The sequence below is a fragment of the Canis lupus genome, chromosome 8 (assembly GCF_003254725.2).
Source record: "Canis lupus dingo isolate Sandy chromosome 8, ASM325472v2, whole genome shotgun sequence".
Taxonomy (NCBI): domain Eukaryota; kingdom Metazoa; phylum Chordata; class Mammalia; order Carnivora; family Canidae; genus Canis; species Canis lupus.
In genome coordinates, this window is record NC_064250.1 from 35559617 (window position 1) to 35584699 (window position 25083).

General features: G+C 34.5%; 1 protein-coding gene across 6 annotated transcripts in view; it reads right to left on the reverse strand.

Moving 5' to 3' along the window:
• Positions 1–16468: 16468 nt before the first annotated feature.
• Positions 16469–25083, reverse strand: part of C8H14orf39 (chromosome 8 C14orf39 homolog) — a 55757-nt gene continuing 47142 nt past the window's right edge. For 5 of the 6 annotated variants that reach the window (XM_035719789.2, XM_025443243.3, XM_025443247.3 and 2 more), the window contains 2 exons: positions 24704–24761; positions 16469–17428 (listed from right to left, as the gene is read on the reverse strand). In XM_035719789.2, the coding sequence (XP_035575682.1) occupies positions 17229–17428; positions 24704–24761 (258 nt within the window). In that variant the 3' untranslated portion in view covers positions 16469–17228. The remainder of the gene's footprint in view (positions 17429–24703; positions 24762–25083) is intronic. The other variant, XM_025443245.3, reaches the window with a different exon arrangement.

A 25083-nucleotide genomic window follows, 5' to 3' on the forward strand; every position in this document is an offset into this window, starting at 1 on the left:
ATAAAATAAGAAAAAGCAGAATACAACAACATAGAAAACAATAGAGAAATGAACAAAGTCAGTCAAAAGTTGGCTCGTTGAGGGGCGCCTGGATGGCTCAGTCAATAATATAGCATGAATTTCTTGATTTTAGGATTATATATTCAAGCTCCATTTTGAGTGTAGAGATTACTTAAAAATAAAATCTTAAAAAAAAAAAGTTGTTTCTTCAAAACATCAACAAAATTGATAAGCCCAAAGTTGAACTGATAAAAAAGAGAAAGAATAGAAATTGCCCATATGAGGAATGAAACATGGATTATCACTACAGATACTGAAAGGATAGTAAGAAAATGTTATAAAGAACTTTATATGGAGCACCTGACTGGCTCAGTTGGTGGAGCATGTGATCCTTGATTTCTAGGCTGTAAGTTCAAGTCCCACTCTAGGCGTAGAGATTACCTAAAAATAAAATCTTAAAAAAAAGAACTTTATACTAACAAATTCAACAACTTAGATGAAACTGACAAACTTTGAAAATACAACTTATTGTTTCTCCCAATTTCCACTCAGGGATAAAGGGAGCTGGGAAGGAGCATTACTCCTAACTTTACAACAACCAAAAAAGCTGGACAAACACCAAATTTACAACTTTTCTTGAACTTATCAAAGTTCTGAGGGCAACCAACTGATCAAAATCTAAATACAGACAGGGACCTGCATGGAGACACCAGATACAAGCACTAGCTTAACTGGGCAAGATGCAGCTAGACACTTGTATAAGGAATTCAGACAAATTGACAAATTGATGGAAATTGGCAAATACTCATCAACTGGGTATTTATAGGCAAGAATTAAGCCACATGGGAGTTCACACTGTCTTGCAGGCTTTTACTCCACAACTGACCAGGTCCTCATGGCAAAGTATCAGAGAGTCCTGAGAAATCTCCCTTGTAATATGGAACTGGGGAAGAACATTAGCTACTGCAAGACAGGCACAAAACTGCTAGTAACTTTACCTTTATCTCCCCTATACACCTTCATCTGTGGGTGGATGTGAAACAAATACTGTCACTTTATAAGTGGCAAAATCCACTGCAGCCGAGGAGGGGGAAAAGAAAGGGGAAAATCTCTACAATTAGGGAAGGGCCAGAAATATGTGCCGGGCTCAAAATTATGCCAGAGACAGGAAGAAGAAGACCATACTTCTGAGACTCAGGGACATAGGGCCTGACTATGATGATGCTTAATCATAATGATGGAGAATGCTCTCCCTTCCTTTACTCACTACAACCAAGTTAATATTATAGGGTAATGAGATTCTTCTGGAGAACCACACAAAGAAAAGATCTAAAGCTGAGGGTGGAGCAGGTGTTGAAGGAAAACACTCTCTATAAAATAAATTAATAGCCTAAACACAGGATTTCACTAGATGAATTGGACACCTGAGGTGAACTGAAGGTAACAATATCAACAACAAATCTTAAACCAAGCCAAACTCCTAATTAGTTTAACTAAAACCACCACACTAAAGGTATAGCAAAAAGAAAAGTGTTCCACTTGGATGCATAAAAACTTATTTCCCTTAGCCACTCCTATCTTAAACAAGATGCTCAGCTTTGAGCAAAAAAAAAGGAAGTATACGAAAAGGAAAAAATAAAGAAACAAAGCAATCATCAGAATCAGACTCAGATAGGACATAGATATTGAACAGTATGTTAGGGAATTTAACAGTGAATCATATGTTAAAGACTCTAAAACATAAACAACATGCAAGATTAGATGGGTAATTATAGCAAAGAAATGGAAACTATAAGAATCAAATGGAAATGTTAGAGAAGAAAAATAAAGTAGCAAAGATGAAAAATGCCTTTGATGGGTTCATCAGTAGGTTTGACACAACAGAAGAAGGAATCAGTGAATTTGAGGATAGGTCTACAGAAAATACACTAATAAAACAAAGAAAAAAGAGAGTATCTGCAAGCTGTGGACAATATAAAAAGGTTTAACACACACATAAATGAAATCCCAGAAGAAAAGGAGAGGGAGAACAGAGCAAAAGAAATGTTTGAAGAAACAATGCCTAAAAATTTTCCAAAAGTAATGTCCAACAACAAACTCAAGAGAATCTTAGAGAATTCCAAGAAGGATAAATGCTCAACAAACAAAAAATTCCTAAGTATATCATATTCCAACTTCTGAAAACAAAAAACAAAGAGAAAATCCTAGAGGCACCCAGAGAAAAAAGACATTACCTCCAGAGAACAAAGATAAGAATTACAGCAGATTTCTTTTTTTTTAAGATTTTATTTATTTATTCATGAGAGACACACACACAGAGAGAGAGAGAGAGAGAGAGAGAGAGAGAGAGGCAGAGACACGGGCAGAGGGAGAAACAGGCTCCATGCAGGAAGCCCGACACGGGACTCGATCTGGGATCTCCAGATCACACCCTGGGCTGAAGGCAGTGTCAAACCGCTGAGCCACCCAGGCTGCCCTACAGTAGATTTCTATTCAGAAACCATGCAAATCAGAAAATCATTGAGTGACATCTTTGAAGTGCCAAGGAGGGGGTGGCGGCGTGGGAGGGGATAACTCCTAGCAATCCAGAATTTGATATCCAGTGAGGATATCTTTCAAAAATAAGTAAGCAACAAAGACTTCCAAAGAAAAGCAAAAGTTGTTTGTCAGCAGACATATTCTCTAAGAAATGATTAAGGAAATTCTTCAGGCAGAAGGAATATGATACAAGACAGAAAGCTGGACTTACACAAAGGAAGAAGAGCACTGTAAATTGAAAAACAGTTGGTAAAATTAAATTATTTTCCATCATTTGATGCAAAAGCTAACTGGCTAATGTAAAAATAGTAGGGATATATTATTGTGTGTTATAGCATATATAAAAGTAAAACATGTGAACACAATAGCCTAAGGATGAAAAGGTGGAATTACAAATAGACCATCAAAACCTAATTACACTACACTTTAAGTGGTATAATAGTATTTAAAGGTATACTCTGATTAAGATATAAACAGCAAAAAAAAAAAAATTATAAGGAGGCATGCAAAATAGTCCAACAGAAGAAATACAAGGAAATTGTAAAAAATGTTCAGTTATCTCAAGAAAAGGCATAGGAAATGAGAAACAAATAAGAACACATGGAACAAATAAACATCCAGATTGTAGGATTTAATACAACAATCAATAATGACATTAAATATAAACATACCAATAAAAAGATTATCAGATTAAATAAATAAGTATAACCCAACTATATGTTGTCTACAAAGAAATGCAACATGAAGACATAAATAATTTGAAGTCATAAGATGGTGAAAGACATCCCATATAAACATTAATCAAAACAAAGTTATATTAACATCAAAGTTAACTTCAGAGGGGCATTGTGTAACGATAGGTGAGTCAATTCTCTAAGGAGATATAATCCTAAATATGGGAATATTTAACAACAGCACTTCAAAAACACAATGCCTGTAGTCTGCTTAAGACACACTCTTTCCCTCTGCCCCTCCCTGTCATTCACACACACACTTTCTCTCAAATAAATGAATCTTTAAAAAAAAATACAAATGGAAAAAAATACAGATTACGTAAACAACACTATCAGCCAATCTGGCCTGATATTTTTAGAATAATTCCACCTTGAAATAGCAGAATGTACTTTCTTCCCAACTATACATAGAACATTTACCAAGATATATTCTTGGTCATAAAAAAACTGTAACAATTTTAAAAGAAAAGAAATAAATCATGTAACAAGATTGATAAAAGATATAAACACTCAAACTAGTGCTTTACATGATCCTTCCCTCTCCTTTAATTATTGGTTAAATTCCAGGACTGGCGGAAGATTTTGGATAACCATCAAAGGTCTTCTTATTGGGCTTATCTCCTAATTTTATACACACACACACACACACACACACACACCACATACACATATATATTTACTTTTTGAGAGAGAGAGAGAAAGTGTGTGCAGGGAGAGGAGGGGCATAGGGACAGGGAATGGGAGAATTTTAAGCAGGCTTCTCATCAGCATGGGGCCCCACATGGGGCTCTATCTCACAACCCTGAGATCATGACCTGAGTAAAAATCAAGAGTGGGGCGCTTAACCAACTGAGTCACTCAGACATACCTTTCTCATAATAATATTAACCTTTATTTTATTATCTTTTCCAGTGTCTCTCCACCTGGAGCTGAGACTCCTTCACTGCCATGACTTCAAGCCGACACATGATCCTTTCTACTCAGGGAGATTGATATGTGTTGTCTACCCTAGATTTGGCTGCCTCTGTCTTTCATAACTTCTATATATAAATTCCCCAAATGATCAAATTTGACCCATAGGTAGGGATATCTCTATGCCCTTTTCAGCAGGAAGAAGTTACAGAAGATAAGACCTCCCACCTTCAACAACCTTAAAGATTTAAGGGTCAAAATTGTTCAGGGGTGAAAATGAGGAGAACAAAGGCAAGAGAAATGCAGATAAAATTACATTTCCTTATAAGTTGCAGCCCTTTGATAAATACCTGAGGTATGTAGAGTGTGACATTTCTCAAGGGACTCACAGCTGCCTTAAAGTTAATGCTTTTCAAGACACTAAAAGCAACCTTAGCTTGATAATAGCCAGACTTCCAGGATCCTGTAAGTCTTCTCTAAAGTACAAAAATCGCTTTAGAGAATTCCCTTATCTTTAACCATCTCCAACCTAAAAATATAGAATCAGTCACACCTTACAATCACAGCTCTTTCTACCCACAGATCCTGTCCCCATGCTGTAAAAGCACTTTTTGCATCAGAAAGGAAGAAAGAAAGGAAAGAAAGAAATCATACAAAGTTTTTCTTGGGCCACAATGAAGTTAAACTAGAAATCAACAACATACAGATAATTAAAATTTTCTAAATGTATGGAAATTAAACTTTTAAATATCCATGGGTCAAAAAGAAAGTCCAATAGGAAATATAAACATAATTTTACCTAAGTGAAAATAAAAATAAAATATCAAAATTTGATGGAGATAGCTAAAGCAGAGCTTAGAAGAAATGTTATAGCATTAACTCCTTTTGAGAAAAGAAGAATAGCTTCAAATCGGTAATATAAGCTTCCACTTTAAAAAAACTAAAAGAATAAAAGAAAATTAAAGCCATAGCAAATGGAAGGAAGGAAATAATTTAAAAAGTTTTATAAACTAATAAAATTGAAAACAGAAAAATAGAGAAAAATCAATGAAACCAAAAGGTAGTTCTAGAGGGAAAAAAACCAGTAACACTGATAAACCTCTGTCAGCCAAAATGACAGAGACTGACAAACAGACTACAAATTATCAGTATCAAGAATGAAAGACCGAATGAAGATACAACCATTCAAAATCTTTGGGATACAGCAAAAGCAGTCCTAAGAGGGAAATACATCACAATACAAGCATCCATTCAAAAACTGGAAAGAACTCAAATACAAAGCTAACCTTGCACCTAAAGGAGCTGGAGAAGGAACAGCAAATAAAACTTTCACCCAGCAGAAGAAGACAGTTAATAAAGATTCGAGCAGAACTCAATGAAATAGAGACCAGAAGAACTGTGGAACAGATAAACAAAACCAGGAGTTGGTTCTTTGAAAGAATTATTAAGATAGATAAGCCATTAGCCAGCCTTATTAAAAAGAAGAAAAGACTCAAAATAATAAAATCATGAATGAGAAAGGAGAAATCACCACCAATACCAAGGAAATACAAACGATTTTAAAAACTTATTATGAGCAGCTATACGCCAATAAATTAGGCAATCTAGAAGAAACGGACGCATTTCTGGAAGACCACAAAATACCAAAACTGGAACAGGAAGAAATTGAAAACCTGAACAGGCCGATAACCAGGGAGGAAATTGAAGCAGTCATCAAAAACCTCCCAAGACACAAAAGTCCAGGGCCAGATGGCTTCCCAGGGGAATTCTATCAAACATTTAAAGAAGAAACCATACCTATTCTACTAAAGCTGTTCAGAAAGATAGAAAGAGATGGAGTACTTCCAAACTTGTTCTATGAGGCCAGTTTCACCAAAACCAGACAAAGACCCCACCAAAAAGGAGAATTACAGACCAATATCCCTGATGAACACAGATGCAAAAATTCTCACCAAGATACTAGCCAAAAGGATCCAACAATACATTAAGAAGATTGTTCATCATGACCAAGTGGGATTTATCTCCGGGAGCAAGGCTGGTTCAACACTCGTAAAGCAATAAATGTGATAGATCATATCAACAAGAGAAAAAACAAGAACCATATGATCCTCTCAATAGATGCAGAGGAAGCATTTGACAAAATACAGCATCCATTCCTGATCAAAACTCTTCAGAGTGTAGGGATAGAGGGAACATTCCTCAGCATCTTAAAAGCCATCTACAAAAAGCCCACAGCAAATATCATTCTCAATGGGGAAACACTGGAAGCCTTTCCCCTAAGATCTGGAACATGACAGGGATGTCCACTCTCACCACTGCTATTCAACATAGTACTGGAAGTCCTAGCCTCAGCAATCAGGCAACAAAAATAAACAAAAGGCATTCAAACTGGCAAAGAAGTCAAACTCTCCCTCTTCACAGATGACATGATATTGTACCTAGAAAACTCAAAAGACTCCACCCCAAGATTGCTAGAACTCATATAGCAATTCAGCAGTGTGGCAGGATACACAATCAATGCCCAGAAGTCAGTGGCATTTCTATACACTAACAATAAGACTGAAGAAAGAGAAATGAAGGAGTCAATCCCATTTACAATTGCACCCAAAAGCATAAGATACCTAGGAATAAACCTAATGAAAGAGGTAAAGGATCTATACCCTAAAAACTACAGAACACTTCTGGAATAAACCTAACCAAAGAGGTAAAGGATCTATACCCTAAAAACTACAGAACACTTCTGAAAGAAATTGAGGAAGACACAAAGAGATGGAAAAATATTCCATGCTCATGGATTGGAAGAATTAATATTGTAAAAATATCAATGTTACCCAGGGCAATTTACACATTCAATACAATCCCTATCAAAATACCATGGACTTTCTTCAGAGAGTTGGAACAAATCATCTTAAGATTTGTGTGGAATCAGAAAAGACCCCGAATAGCCAGGGGAATATTAAAAAAAGAAAACCATAGCTGGAGGCATCACAATGTCAGATATCAGGTTGTACTACAAAGCTGTGATCATCAAGACAGTGTGGTACAGGCACAAAAACAGACATATAGATCAATGGAGCAGAATAGAGAATCCAGAAGTGGACCCTCAACTTTATGGTCAACTAATATTTGACAAAGCAGGAAAGACTATCCACTGGAAAAAAGACAGTCTCTTCAATAAATGGTGCTAGGAAAATTGGACATCCAAATGCAGAAGAATGAAACTAAACCATTCTCTTACATAATACACAAAGATAAACTCAAAATGGATGAAAGATCTAAATGTGAGACAAGATTCCATCAAAATCCTAGAGGAGAACACAGGCAACACCCTTTTTGAACTTGGCCACAGCAACTTCTTGCAAGATACATCCATGAAGGCAAGAGAAACAAAAGCAAAAATGAATTATTGTGACTTAATCAAGATAAAAAGCTTCTGCACAGCAAAAGAAACAGTCAACAAAACTAAAAGACAACCTACAGAATGGGAGAAGATATTTCCAAATGACCTATCAGATAAAGGGCTGATATCCAAGATACATAAAGAACTTATTAAATTCAACAGCAAAGAAACAAACAATCCAATCATGAAATGGGCAAAAGATATGAACAGAAATTTCACAGAGGAGGACATAGACATGGCAAACAAGCACATGAGAAAATGCTCCGCATCACTGGCCATCAGGGAAATACAAATCAAAACCACAATGAGATACCACCTCTCTCCCCAGTGAGAATGGTGAAAAATTAACAAGACAGGAAACAACAAATGTTGGATAGGATGTGGAGAAAGAGGAACCCTTTTGCACTATTTGTGGGAATGTGAACTGATGCAGCCACTCTGGAAAACTGTGTGGAGGTTCCTCAAAGAGTTAAAAATAGATCTGCCCTACGACCCAGCAATTGCCCTGCTGGGGATTTACCCCAAAGATACAGATGCAGTGAAATGCCAGAACACCTGCACCCCAATGTTTATAGCAGCAATGTCCACAATAGCCAAACTTTGGAAGGAGCCTCGGTGTCCATCGAAAGATGAATGGATAAACTCTTCAGAGTGTAGAGATAAAGAATGGATAAAGATGTGGTTTATGTATACAATGGAATATATGCTCAGCCATTAGAGACAACAAATACCCACCATTTGCTTCGACGTGGATGGAACTGGAGGGTATTATGCTGAGTGAAATAAGTCAATCCAAAAAGGACAAACATTTTATGGTCTCATTCATTTGGGGAATATAAAAATTAGTGAAAGGGAATCGGAAAAGGACAAACATTATATGGTCTCATTCATTTAGGGAATATAAAAATTAGTGAAAGGGAATGAAGGGAAAGGAGAGAAAATGAGTGAAAATATCAGTGAGGGTGACAAAACATGAGAGACATCTAACTCTGGGAAATGAACAAGGGGTAGTGGAAAGGGAGGTGGGCAGAGGGTTGGGGTGACTGGGTGATGGGCACTGAGGCGGGCACTTGGTGGGATGAGCACTGGGTGTTATGCTAAATGTTGGCAAATTGAACTCCAATTAAAAAAATTGTAAATAAATAAATAAATAAATATAAATGTAAAATTTTAGCCCCCCCAAAAAAGAAAGACCACATAGACAATAAAAGATTAATGAGGAAATATTATACATATATTATAAACCCTATGACTATTAATTTGAAAACCTAGATAAAATGGACTAATTCTTTGAGATACAAACAACCAAAGCTCATTTATGAAGAAAATATAATATATTCCTCTATTTAAGAAACTGAACTTAATTGAGATGGTTTCACTGGCAAGTTTTCCCAAACATTTAAGAAAAAAAATTCTACAAAACTCTTACAGAAAATAGTAAAGGTTCCTAATTCACTTCCTAATTAATTTAATGGGCCATCACTGCCCTAATATCAATAGACAATAGAAGAAAACTACAGATTAAAGTTTCTCATGAACATAAATTGCAAAAGTCCTCAAAAGAATATTATCAAATTGAAATCAGAATATAGTAAAAAGGACAATACATCAGAATGTCTCCCAGAAATTTATAGCTGGTTCAACATTTAAAAAGCAATCAGTGTAGTTCACCATGTTAAGAGACTGAAAAAAATAATCATAATACTATTCAATTGATACAGAAAAAGAATTTGACAAAATTCAACAGCCATTCCTATTAAAAATTCACAGCAGAAATTTTAGATTTAGATTGGAATGTTCTTAACCTGATACAGGCAACTATATAATAATCTACAGCTATCTCACTGAATGGTGAAAGACTGAATGCTTTCCCCCTAAGATTAGGTAAAAAGCGAGGCTGTCCTTACTCCCTATGTCCTATTCAACATCCTACTAGAAGTCCTATCCAGTGAAATAATGTAAGCAAAAGAAATAAAAGGCATGTATATTGAGGGAAAAAAAAGAAACGAATCTGCCTATATTTGCAGACAACATGATTACTTACATAGAAAAATCCCAAAGAATCTATAAAAAAGCTACAAGACCTATAAGTGAGTTTAACAAGATCACAGGATGTAAGGTTAATATACAAAAATCAACTTTATTTCTCTATACTAGCAATAAATAATTGGCATCCAAAATTTAAAAAGTAGAAAAAATACAGCATTTACAACAGTACCAAAAGGAGAAAAAGAAGAAAAATAAATATAAGAAAATATGTGCAGAACCTGCACTATGAAAATAACAAAATACTAATCAAAAAAATCAAAGAGATGTAAGTAAATAGAGAAATATACAATGCTGATCATTAGAAGATTCAAAATTGTCAAAATGCTGAATCTATAGGGCAGCAGCACTTCAGTGGCTCAGTTAAGCATCTGACTCTTGATTTCAGCTCAAGTCATGATCTCAGGGTTGTGGGATTGAGCCCCAGGTCAAGCTCTGTGCTGGGCATGGAGTCTGCCTTGGATTCTTTCTTTCTTTCCCCCTTTCCCCTAAAAAAAAAATGCTGAATCTATAGGTCTAATGCAATCACAATTAAGATTCCAAAGATATTTTTAAAAATGAACAAGCTGATTCTAAAATATATATGGAGAGGCAAAACAACTAGAAGAACTAAAATAATTTTTACAAAGAATAAAGGTGGAGGACTTGCACCACTCAATTTCAGGATTCATTATAAATCCACAATAATGAAGACAATATATTGTAGGTGAAAAATAGACATCTAAATCAATGGAAAAAATACAGAACCCCCAAATAGATATATATATAGGGGTGCCTGGGTGGTTCAGTTGGTTGAGCATCTAGATGATTCTTGATCTCAGCTTAGGTCTTGATCTCAGGATTGTGAGTTCAAGCCCCAGGTTGGGCTCCATGCTGGGAGTGGAGCCTACTTAAAAAAAAAAAAAAAAATAGACCTATATAAACATACCGATTGATTACTGCCAAAGATACAAAAGTCATTCAATGGAAAAAAGACAATCTTTTCAACAAATGGTGCCACTCAAAAGTTTATCTTGATACATACCTCACACCTTATATAAAAATGAACTTAAATGTATTACAGACCTAAATGTAAATACAAAACTCTAATTATTTTTAAAGATTTTATTTACATATTTGAGAGAGAAAAGAAGCATAAGCAGGGGCAGGAGGACAAGGAGAGGCAGACTCTCACTGAGCAGAGAGCCCAAGTGGCTCAATTCCAGGACTCTAGGATCATGACCTGAACTGAAGGCAGATGCTTAACCAACTGAGCCACCCAGGTGCCCCAATTCTGAAATTCTTAAAGTTTATTTATTTAATTTTTAATCCAATGTGGGGCTTTAAGCTCACAACCCTGAGATCAAGAGCCAATGCCTACAACAAAGCCAGCTAAGCACCCAAAAACTAAAATTTTTAAAAGAAAAGATAGCAGAAAAATTTATGATTTAGGGTTTGGCAAAGAGCATATCTAAAAAATAACCAAAAGTATAATTCAATGACAGACTGGACTTTAATGTTTAAAAATTTTTAAACATTTTTCTCTGTGAAAGACCCTGTTAAGAGAATAAATAGATAAGCCACAGATGGGGAGAAAATAACTGCAAATCACATTATCTAATAAAGGCCTTGTATACAAAATACATAAAGTACTTGCATAACTCAACAATAAAAAATACCCTCCAATGTTTTTTAACAAACACAGGTATTAAGATAGCAAATAAGCATATGAAAAAATTCTCAACATCAAGTAGGGAAATGCAAATTAAAACTACAATGATACACCACTTTATATCCATGAGAATGGCTGAAATCATAAAAACTGGAATACCGAGTTTTGGCAAAGATGTGAGTCTTCATACATTGGTGGCAGGGACACAAAATGGTACAGTCACCTTGTTAAATAGTTTGGCAGTTTCTTGTAAGGTTAAGCATATACTTATTGTGCAACTCAAGAATCCCACTTCTAGGTATTTACTCAAATGAAATAAAAATTTACATTCACATAGAATTCCATACATGAATGTTTTTGCAGCTTTACTCATAATCTCCAAAATCCACTTACCTATCAACATGCAAACAAACTGTACCATATCCATACAGTGGAACACTTAATTGATTCATACAACAGGGATGAAGCTTAAATACTTTGTTAAGTGAAAGAAGCCAGACCCCAAAGGCTAAAATATAGTATGTTTCCATTTATATGACACTCTGGAAAAGACAAAACTAAAGGGACAGAAAACAGACCCATGGTTTCCAGCTTTGGAAGTAGAAGGAGGGGTTGAATACAAAGGGTTACTAGGGAATTTGGGGGGTTATGGACCTGTACTATATGGTAGTGGGGTGGTGGATACATAACTCTATCTGTCAAAATGAATAGAACTGTACATCACAAAGAGGGAGTTTTAATACATAAAAAATTTTAGGGGTGCCTGGGTGGCTCAGTTGGTTAAGCATTCTACTCTTGATTTCGGCTCAGGTCATGATCCTGGGGTCATGAGATTGAGCCCTACTTCGGACTCCACACTCAGTGGGGAGTCTGCTTGAGATTCTCTCTGCCTCTCCCTCTGCCCCTCTCTTTGCTTGCACGTGCTCGTTCTCTCACTCTCTCAAGTAAATAAATTTTTCAAAAAAAAAGTGAAGATCAATGAGGAATTCAGATAAACTTAAGATGGGTTGCACAAATGAATGTAACTGGATTATGAGTGACATAATCATAATTAGGGGGTAAGGAAGACAAGGAGCTATCCCAAGTAAGTTTGAAAGTGTTTTGGCTAGATAATCTAACACCACAGACTAAAAGAAAGTACACAAACACTATATATACCCTTTGTCATTGGCCAGAAAATGGCCCCCCCAAAAAATATCCATATCCGACTCCCTGGAACCTGTTGATGTGACCTTATATGACAAGAAAAGGGTGAGGGAGGATCTTTGCAGATGTGATTTAGTTAAGAATCTTAAGATAGATTATCTGAATTAACCATCCAAGTAGACCCTTAATGCAACTACATGTTCTTATAAAGGAAAAGCAAAGGGAAATTTCATATACATAGAGAAGGTCACGTGAAAGCAGACAGAGAAAGATTTGAAGATCCTGGCAGTGATAGTTAATTTTATATGTCAATCTGGCTAAGCTATCATGTATCATTGTTTGGTCAAACACTATTCTACATTTTGCCATGAAGGTGTTTTTAAATGTGATTATCATTTAAATCAGTAGATGTTGAGTAAAGCAAATTATTATTCATAGTGTGAACAGACTTTATCCGATCATTTGAAGACCTTAGGAGCAAAGACTGAGGTTTCCCAAAGAAGGAATTTGGCTTTAAGGCTGTAACATAGAAACTCTGCCTGAGTTTCCAGCCTGCCTGGTCTACCTTGTGTATTTCAGAGTCAAGACTACAACATCAACTCTTATCTGAATTTCCAGCCTGCCAACTTGCCCTATAGATTTAGGATTTGCAATTTCCACAATCTTGAGAACAAATTTCTTAAAATAAATCTAGATGATGGATGGATATATAAACAAAAGGCAGAGATGGATGCTATTAGTTCTGTTTCTCTGAACTCTAACATAATAGCCTTGAACTGGAGTGATATGGAGGACACAGGCCAAAGAATCCCAGCTGCCACCAGAAACTGGAAGAGGCCTCTGTACAAAGTATGGTCTTGTTCACACCTTGATTTTGGCCCAGTAAAACTGATTTTGGATTTCTGGCCTCCAGACCTGTGAGAGAATAATTTCCTATTCCTATCCACCAAATTTGTCACAGCACCCATAGGAAACTAACATACCCTAATGTATAAATGTTTCTCACAGGATATGGGTTCACAATTCTGAAATTACATGTATACTAGGGTTGAACAAAAGAGTAAATAAATTATAATTAATGAAAACCAAGTTTCTCACTGTCAGAGAAAGAGGTTTCAAATAAAACGAGAACACTAGAATGAATGACCCTCATGTTGATGGAGTATCAGTACAAAGTCATGTTTTAAGTATGTAGATAGATGACTGATAGACAGATGTGTACATGGGTTAATATAAACATATTTCCTAGCTCTATCCACTGAGAATTAGTGATACCACAGTAACTATAGTAGATTAGACCTCCTTTGAGGATAAATCAGTCTTAACTGATTTTGGAATATTCCTCTTGTAAATATAGAATACCTTTCCTAGGGATGCCTGGGTGGCTTGGTGGTTGAACATCTGCCTTTGGCTCAGGGTGTGATTCTGGGACCTGGGATCAAGTCCCACATCGGGCTTCCTACATGGAGCCTGCTTCTTCTTCTGCCTGTGTCTCTGCCTCTTTCTTTGTGTCTCTCATGAATAAATAAATAAAATTTAAAAAAAGATAAACTCAACATGGATGAAAGATCTAAATGTGAGACAAGATTCCATCAAAATCCTAGAGAAGAACACAGGCAACACCCTTTTTGAACTCGGCCACAGTAACTTCTTGCAAGATACATCCACGAAGGCAAAAGAAACAAAAGCAAAAATGAACTATTGGGACTTCATCAAGATAAGAAGCTTTTGCACAGCAAAGGATACAGTCAACAAAACTAAAAGACAACCTACAGAATGGGAGAAGATATTTGCAAATGACAGATAAAGGGCTAGTTTCCAAGATCTATAAAGAACTTATTAAACTCAACACCAAAGAAATAAACAATCCAATCATGAAATGGGCAAAAGACATGAAGAGAAATCTCACAGAGGAAGACATAGACATGGCCAACATGCATATGAGAAAATGCTCTGCATCCCTTGCCATCAGGGAAATACAAATCAAAACCACAATGAGATACCACCTCACACCAGTGAGAATGGGGCAAATTAACAAGGCAGGAAACAACAAATGTTGGAGAGGATGCGGAGAAAAGGGAACCCTCTTACACTGTTGGTGGGAATGTGAACTGGTGCAGCCACTCTGGAAAACTGTGTGGAGGTTCCTCAAAGAGTTAAAAATAGACCTGCCCTACGACCCAGCAATTGCACTGTTGGGGATTTACCCCAAAGATACAGATGCAATGAAACGCCGGGACACCTGCACCCCGATGTTTATAGCAGCAATGGCCACGATAGCCAAACTGTGGAAGGAGCCTCGGTGTCCAACGAAAGATGAATGGATAAAGAAGATGTGGTTTATATATACAATGGAATATTCCTCAGCCATTAGAAATGACAAATACCCACCATTTGCTTCGACGTGGATGGAACTGGAGGGTATTATGCTGAGTGAAGTAAGTCAGTCGGAGAAGGACAAACATTATATGTTCTCATTCATTTGGGGAATATAAATAATAGTAAAAGGGAATATAAGGGAAGGGAGAAGAAATGTGTGGGAAATATCAGAAAGGGAGACAGAACGTAAAGACCGCTAACTCTGGGAAACGAACTAGGGGTGGTAGAAGGGGAGGAGGGCGGGGGGTGGGAGTGAATGGGTGACGGGCACTGGGGTTATTCTGTATGTTAGTAAATTGAACACCAATAAAAAATAAATTAAAAAAAAATAAAAAATAAAAAAATAAAATAAAATTAAAAAAAAATAGTGATGAACAAAAAATAAATAAATAAATAAAGTCCAAAGTAACCAGAAGTAAAGAAATAATAAAAATTAGAGGAGAGATCAATGAGATTGAAAATAGCAAATCAATAAAGGAAATCAACAACCAAAAAAAAGAATACCTTTCCTAATCATAGAGAAAAACTTAATCTAATCATATTAAAATAGCTTTATTTCTTAAACATAATCATCATATAAAATAGCTTTATTTCTTAAACATAATCAGATATGCAGTTTTAGTCTTTCTACTAAATGTAACAGGGTGCTCTGGGATTGGACTCCACGTTTCTAAAGCCTTATTGAATAGAAGTGGAGATAAATTCCTATTTTGAAGATGACAACTATTTTGAAGATTTCATCATTAGGGGAATATTGCTCTTTAAAAAATTATCTTTAGAAGGCTATTTGATTTTACAGTTATTTCTGTGGTCTATATTAGAAACACTGTACATATTTCCACTAGTTGAGATTTATGATATTCAAACACAATCAAATAACTCCAGGTTCCTTTCTCTTTTTACCTTATATCCAGATGGCATTCAATCAAATACATCTCTTTTAAGCAATATATACTTTTATAATTTTAGGTGTCAGCAGCATCAAACTACCACACAATTAGTTGTTATGACCTGGAACCTATCACCACATACCTGGACCAGCGCAACTGCCTCCTACTTGATTTAGTTCTAATTTCTCCCAACTCTAACTGTATTACCTAATTAATGTTTCTTAGTCATTCCTTTTATCTTGCAACTCTGGCATTTAAGAAAGAAGTTCCTTATCAGCTTCAGAAACCAAGTCAAAACACCTGAAGATTCTCTATAAATCAGTAGGTTATGAAAAGATTTATTACTCATATAATGACATTTTCTAGCAAGAGTAGGCCGGACCTAGTTTGTCTGAAAAAGACTTGAGCAATCAGAGAAAGGAGACTAGCTGTGAGTTTTCATGCTGTTTGGGAGTGGGACCAGAACAAGAGTTCCTATGTATAGCTTGAACTTCCCACTGGTGCTAAAGGTAGGAACATCTGGGCTTTCTTATCAGCTTGATCAGATATGGAGCAGAAGGGAAAGAAAATGCAGTGAAGCTTAAAATCTGTCAGCAGTCACACACCAAAATTTGGAGTCAAACTCTTTATTACTCAATAACTCAATGTAACTAATTACACAAAATACAAAGATGTTGAGTAATATGTTTATAAAATTTCATCAAATTTTAATTATCTTCATTTAACCTATATTAACAAGCAAATGCTGCATATAAAACATGAAGGTGAATTTTTTTGTTAGAGATAGAAAACAAAATTTTAAATGTTCTTCAAAAAAGTTTAAGCAAGAAAATATAACAGTATCATCATTAATACAATCTAATTTTCAGAAATGATTTGAGCCCTTCGTATTTAATTTCTTTCCATTAAAGATATTAGAATAACTAATAAAAGTAGAATTTTATTATTTGTTATATTAGAAGAAAATAACATTTCATTCACTATCAATAACATGAATTCTGTGAGATTATTATTAAAGTACCACTCTTTATACTACAACAAAAGTGAAGCATACATGAAACACAGTAGTTTTAAAAGCATTTTTTAGTAGCTAATGTACAAAGTATACCTCAGCATTAATTGTGCATTAGTTACTGCTAAAAGATCTTCTGAGGGTCTAAAGTTCTGGTTCTTATCAAAGCACCTAAAATACTACCAGAATGAAACTTAGTTTCTGGGGAGAAGCAGACTTAAAATTTATAGTACAGACTAACGAAAAGGCATCAAATTCTATTAAGATTAATTCTGCCTAAAAATGGCTTGCAAAATCAAAACCAAAATAAATAACAATAGCAAATACCGCAAATAAAAACAAAATTTGATGACACAGGGTTAATTTCCCTCAATATTTAAATTTAATCAAATAATATAACTATAATAATCTATTATTGCTTTAATCAACAAAAGATAGTAGTCTTCATTTTTAAAGTAATAATGTAAATGTATGCCCTAAATGATCACAGAGCAGTTAAATAATTTGAGAAATTAGTAATTCAAAAAAAAGTAAATTGTGTTGTATTTTGTGAGGAAGATGAAAAACCTTTTACAGAAGAAGATGTTGAGTTTTGATCCTGTTCAAATGAAAATGGAAAACTAAAATCATCTTTTCCAGTTCCAAATGTATGAGTTGAAGAGTCTGATGAAAAAGAAAATGTAAAAGCATCTTCTCTTTCTGATTTCCCAAATAAGTTTCCTGAGGAAGATAAACATCACAATATCATACTATTCATGTTACATTATTTGCATAATCTACTGAATTACAACATACTGTAAACAATAAATAGGGTAACACTGAATCACTTATAAAGTTGATATTTAACTGTATTTCTATGTGCAAACAACTGTCCTTTGTACTATGAAAAATCAAGTAGATTCAAACTTACTTTCAAATAATTTGAACTCAAGTGTAAATAGGGGTAGCATATATGGTTTAAAAAAAGGGTGGGGGATAAAACAACTCAAATGGAGAGAAAAGCACAGAGGCACAGAAACAGGCATGCATAGAAGTATAAGAGAAATCAGTTCAGCCTGTCAGGAGCACTGAGAAATAATAAGTTATTAAAAGGTATTAAATAAGATGAGCTTGGAAAGACTGCTGAATGGACATTCAGTCCAGAATCCAGACTTTGATATGTAAGGGGAAGCCATTAAAAGTTTTCAAGTGGAGGGGCACCTGAGTGGCTCAGTCGGGTAAGCATTGGACTTCTGTTCAGGTCATGATCTCAAGATTGTGAGATCAAGTCCCATCTCCCACTCCACACTGGCTGTAGAGACTGCTTAAGATTCTCACTCTTCTTCTCCCTCCCTCCCAACAAAATAATTTTAAAAAAATTTTTTTAAGTTTCAAGTGGAGATATGACAGGATTTGAACTACTTTCTGAGAATTACTAAGGAAAGAATGCATTAAGAGGCTGAAATAGTAGAGTATCTAGAAGTGGGTAGGGATAACAGGAAAGAGATGACGAAAAGTTTGGTCTTATAGTCATAGCAAAGGGAATAGGGAAAGAAATAAGAAATGCTGGATCTGAGAGATACTGCAGAAGTCAAACTTATTCAACTATTGTTTATAAGTTACTACAATGTATTGCTTGTGGCATTCATTGTTCAAGGAAACGGACAGAATAGTGAAAAGGTTCTAGAGTTCTAAAAGGAATATTTTAAGATTTTTAAAAAATTTATTTTAGAGAGAGAGTACAAGTGTGTGTGTATGTGGGGGCTGGGGGGGGCAAAGGGGAAGGGAGAGGAAGAAAATCTCAAGCAGACTCCATGCTGAGCATGGAGCCTTATGCAGGGCTCTATCTATCTCATGATCCTGAGAACATGACCTGAGCTAAAACCAAGAGTCAGATGCTTAACCAACTGAGCCACTCAGGTGGGAATTTCTGAAATCAACTTTGCTTAACTGATTATTTGGATAATGACTCCAAGAATTGCCCCTTAGGGAGAACATTATTTAATATTCATTATATTATGTAAGACTGTAAATATAAAAATATGTTTAGTATATTTATTATTATTTTTAATTATTATTAAACTCAAAATGCACAGTAATCTAAAATCTTACTTGAAGCAAGTCTGTTAAAGCACCTGTATTTTTTTCCATGGAGAACCAATTCAATTAGTACATTAAGCAGAACAATTTACTTTGTGGTACTTTGAAGATTCATGTATCTTTAAAAACCTCAATTATGTCACCCTAGATAAAGCTGAGCCAACCAGAATTAGGATGGGTGCATGGAGGGATGGTTAGAAAGACAGATGGACTAATTACCAGATACTTGAGTTCTTCCTCTATCCCTTTATTTTTCCATTGACTTCAGTACACATCCATAAGACTTAAACAAGGGAAAATAGCTGTAATATAGCTACAGGCTCAGAAAAAACTAAAATCTCTAATCTGTCTTTGAATAAATGAATATGATTTTTAATTTAATTTCAGAAAAAACGTTCTTATGAAGTCTTCATTATAAATTATAAATAATATAATTATAAATTATAATTTATATATAAATTATATATATATCATTATAAATAATATAATGCAAGGTGCTGGACAATTCAAAGGTGAATAAAACAGAACCCCTGTCCTCAAAGACCTGTGGTTAGAAGAGATTTTATATATATTGATAAATAGTAACAAAAAATAGAATATTTAAAAGTATATCAAAAAAGAAAAATGCAGAAAAGTGAAGGAAAGATCTTTTTGGAATGAAAAGTTGAAGGGAAAAAAAGGATTTATGGAACCTGGTCTTGCAAGATGGTTAGAAAGAAATGGAAGTTGGAGTGCTTGGGTGGCTCAGCTGGTTAAGTGTCTGCCTTCAGCTCCGGTCATGATCCTGGGGTCCTGGGACTGAGCCCCACATCAGGCTCCCTGGTCAGTAGGGAGCCTGCTTCTCTCTCTCCTCCCCGCCTGTGCTCTTTGTTGCTATCTCTGTCTCTCTGTCTTTCTCTCAAATAAGTAAATAAAATCTTTTAAAAAAAGAAATGGAAGCTGAGGATTTCAGGAAGAAAAATATGGGAAAGAAAGGTGGGCATATTTGGGACGTAGTGAGTTCTTCAGTCTGGCCAAAAGTATACCTTATTCTTATAAGAAAAAAAGCTTAAAATATATGTTAGAACAAGGTTAGATACATCACATTAACAGAATAAAAGAAAATAATCATATGATCATCTCAATAGATGCAGAAAAAGCATTGACAACACTCAAAATCCATTCATGATAAAAACTTAACAATTTAGGCATAGAAGGAATACGTCTCAATATAATAAAGGCCATATATGACAAGCCCACAGATAACACCATACTTCATGGTGAAAAGAGGAGAGCTTTTCCTTTAAGATCAGGAACAAGATAAAGGTGCCTGCTGTTACCACTCCTATTCATAGTAGTACTAGAAGTACTAGGTAGAGCAATCAGGCAAGGAAAAAGAAATAAAAGGCATTCAAATTAGAAAGGAAGAAGTAAATCGGACTCTATGTACAGATTACATGATTTTATATATAGAAAATCCTAAAGACTCTACCAAAAAACTGTTATATCTAATCAATTAATTCAGTAAAGTTGCAGGATATAAAATTAATATACAAAAAATCAGTAGCATTTCTAAACACCAACAAAAATTATCTAAAAAAGGAATTTTTAAAAATGATCCTCTTTACAATAGGCTAATATTATAAATATTGTACTGAATAAAATATTTAGGAATAAACTTAACCAAGAATGCTAAAAGACCTCTACTCTGAAAACTACAAGACATTGGTAAAAGAAATTAATGAAGACACAGATATATGGAAAGTTATCTTGTGTTCATGTATTGGAAGAATTAAGATTGTTAAAATATCACTACTACTGAAATCCATCTATAGATTCAATGCAATCCCTACCAAGATTCCAATGGCATTTTTTTATAAAAGTAGAAAAAATGCTCCCCAAATTTATATGAAACCAGAAATGACCCCCAAAAGCCAAAACAATCCTGAGAAAGAACAAAATGGGAGGCATCACACTTCCTGGTTTCAAGTTAAATTATCAAGCTATATTAATCAAAACAGTATGGCACTGGCATAAAAAACAGACAAAAGGATCAACAGAACAGAGCTGAGAGCCCAGAAATAAACCCACGCATATATATAGTCAACTAACATTTGACAAGGGAGGCAAGAATACTCAACGGAGAAAAGACAGTCTCTTCAATAGTGCTGGTAAAATTGGATACTTACATGTAAACAGAATGACATTAGACTCCTATCTTACACCACTCACAAAAATTAACTTGAAATGGATTAAAGATTTAAATTTAAGACTTAAAACCATGGAAGTCCTAAGGACTCCATGACATAGGTCTTGACAATAATTTTTTAAAGATTTTATTTATTTGAGTGAGAGAGAGAACATGAGCCAAGAAAGAGGCAGAGGGAAAAGGAAGGCGACAATGATTTTTTGAGTATGACACCTATAGTATAAGCAACAAAATTCAAAAAATTAACAAATGGAACTACATCAAATTAAAAAGTCTCTGCACAGCAAAAGAAAAAATAAAGTGAAAAGTGAGAAGGCAACCTAGAGAACAGGAAAAATATTTACAAATCATGTATCTGATAAAAGACTAATATCCAAAATATATAAAGACCTCACACAACTCAATAGCAAAAAATTAATAATTCCATTAAAAACAGGCAAATGACCTGAGTAGACATTTTTCCAAAGAAGATACTACAAGGCCAACAGGTACTATGGTGGCCAACAGGTATATGAAAGGATGTTCAACATCACTAGTCATTAGTGAAATGCAAAAAATCAGTAGCATTGATGATTGCCATCATCAAACCCACAATGAAATATCATCTCACATCTGTTAGAATGCTCCTTATCAAAAATACAAGAGATAATAAAAGCTGGCAAGGATGTACAGAAAAGGGAACACTTGAACACCACTCGTAGTATTGTAAACTGGTATTGCCACTATGGAAAACAGTATGGAGGATTCTCAAAAAGTTAAAAATAGAGCAACCATATGATCTAGCAACTCTACCTCTGGGAATATATCCAAAGAAGATGAAAACACTATCTCAAAATGATATGTGCACCCCCATGTTATAGCAGCAATATTTGTAACAGGCAAGACATGGAAACAACTTAAGTGTTCATCAGTAGATGAATGGATAAAGCAGTTGTATATATATATATATATATACACACATGTATATATATGTATGTGTATATATGTTATATATATGTGTGTGTGTACACAATGGAATATTATTGAGGCATAAAAAAACAAGGAAATCCTGCCATTTACAGTAACACTAATGGCATTATGTGAGTGAAGTAAGTCAGCGAAAGACAAATGATGTATGATCTCACTTATATGTGGAACTGACAGAAAGAATGGAAAGAAAGAGAAAAAGAAAAAAGAAATGAAAAGAAAAAAGAAAACCCCACTCAGAAAAAGAGATCAGATTTGTAGTTACCAGAGGTTGGGGGCGGAGGAGGGGAATTTGAAGGAAAGTAGTCAAAAGATACAAACTTCCAGTTATAAGATAAATGGTACTAGGGAAGTCATGTACAACATGATGACTATAGTTAACACTGCTATATGATATATAGGAAAGATATCTAGAGAGTAAATCCTAAGAGTTCTTAACACAAAGAAAATTATTTTCATTTTTTCTTTTTCTTTTTACTGAATCTATATGAGATGTTGGATATTCTTTAAACTTACTGCAATAATCATTTAAAAATATATGTAAGTTGAGCCTTTACACTGTACATCTTAAATCTATCCAGTCATGTATGTCAATTATATTAATAAAACTGGAAAAAAGACTAGAAAAATAAGGTCCTAAAGTTTAGAAGTCAGGGAAGGAACATATAAATTTGATCAGGACCTATATTATAATATTTGAAGTGAATGAGTGTCAAATGACTAAGGTTGTCAAAGGAAAGAATATTAAATAAATTTATTATTTTAGATAGTAGGCATTTAAAGAATGTCTACAATTGGTAGATACATTCTGGTCTCAAAGCATTACATGCCATTTATGATAATTCCAAAATTTATGTTTCCACACCGCTGAATTCCAGATTCATATATACAATTTCCTACTTTACTTTTACTTAGCTATCTAATATTATAGGCTTTTCAGTTGTTAACAGTTCCAAAACTAAACTTCCAGCTCCTGTCAATCTCTAATGTATGGCCTTCCATATTCCAATAAATGACATTTCCATTTTATAGTTACTCATGTCAAAATCTTCATATTATCTTTATTTCTTTCCTTTATACCTAACATCTGGTCCATAAGCAAATCCATACAACTTTATCTTCAGGAAAAAAAATAAAAATAAAATAAATAAAATAAAAAAATAAAAAAAGAACCCTTAATAACCAGATCTGACGACTTCTCACCACTTCCACTACCACTATCCTTGCCATCATTAATTCTCACACATATTATTTTAGTTACCTATCAATCTCCCTGATTACACCCTTGTTTCCATACAGTCTATTCTCCATATAGCAGCTAAATAATTCTCTTAAAACCTATTAAATCACTTCGGTCCTTTGCTCAAAACTCTCCAATAAGCTTCCCATCTCACTTAGGAGAAAAACCCAAAGTTCTTAATTGTCTTAGGGCCCCATATGGTTTGCTCTCCCTCCAACCTTTCTGATTTAATCTCTTATGAGTTTGTCCTTTCTTACTTGATTCCACTAATTTACCCTCAATTCAATGAACATACTGAGCATGCTCCCATCTCAAGACCTTTGCATCCACTGCCTAGAACACTTATCCTAGTAGGTTGTACCTGGCACTTCCTTCTGGTCTTTGCTCAATGCCTTTCAGTGATGCCTTCCCTTACTCTCTTGTATCACAATCACCTTCCCAATCCAAGTACTCCCTATTTCCTTTACTCTGTTTCACTTTTCTTAATAATATTTATCACCACCAGTAAGTAAAGAGGTAACATCAAGCCTGCACTCATTCAAGACCACCTGGAAGAATGATCTTGAAGTCTTATTTCTCACAGCACTATTTTCTTAGAAAATACAGAATTAAAATAAATGTATAATGTTGTATCTTCCTAGTGTACTGTGAGGGACTGCACTTGAAGTAGATGAGATGAGTTCAAGGTGATCTACATGCACCATACCTTTTGTCCATAGTAGCCTAACATGTCCCGTGTGAGTGAGGTGACAAATGAAACCTTATAATTTGGGGAGCTGGTGGGCTGGTGAGATTAAGATGCCATAAATGCTGTTATTACCTATTCTGTATCTTTCTATAAACCTAAGTAAATCTAATATTAGATTAAAAGTTGTAATGTATGGATCCAACTGCCTATTCAAACCCTTATCAACTGCTGTTTCATGCACCTGACATATAATCATTTTTCTACTTTCAGTTTCTCCCACCAGAACAAAAACCCCATTAGAATTTTTCATTCTTGTCCACTATTCTATGACCAGAGCCAAATATAAAATATACTATATGTATATACACATACATTTAAAATATAAAAACATAAATATTTTATACTGGATATAAAATATACTATATGTATACACACACACACATATATATATATATTTATATGTTGAATTAATCATAGGACAAAAGAAGAAAGAAGATCCAATAAAAAGTAAGCACCAAAGAGATCAGAGGAAATCTATAAACTTCAGAAAGATGAGAATAGTCAACTACATTAAATGCTGCAAAGATAGTAAATATGATAATAAACACAAGATTCCCATAATGTTTAATAATTGTTAAGTCACTAGTAATACTGGAGAATTTGGTGGAGTAGTGAGAAAAGAAGTTAAATTGCTACCAGAAATAATTAGTGAGTGTTGCAGAAGTAACAATTTTAAAAGAATAAACTGAGGGCCTGAGAAAATCAGAGGCAAACTAAATAAAAAGTGGAGAAATTAACATGTTTTTTATATGCAGCAAACTTCAAATCACTTACCAATTTCTTGTTGTGATGAGAGAAGGTTTAAATTTCCTGCGGAATTATGTTCACTAAACTGAAAAAATAATTTTCATTCATTATTACTCATGAAGTCAGTAGAACAGTATATATATGGCATTTATATTTGACTATAAAGCCTGGTTCTTCTAATTAGCATAATAAATATAGACAAAATGATAAGAGCCTATAGCATACTACTGTACTTTAAAAAAAGAGACCTATCTTTAAAACCTATCATTTGCTTATAGTAAAATAAGGCTCATTTTCTATTTAATTCATTTCTTTTATCTTATTTTTTCATTATATTTACATTGGGTTTACTTTGTTCTTATTTTTCTAGATTTTCAAGGTAAAAACCTAATTACTTATTTAAGACT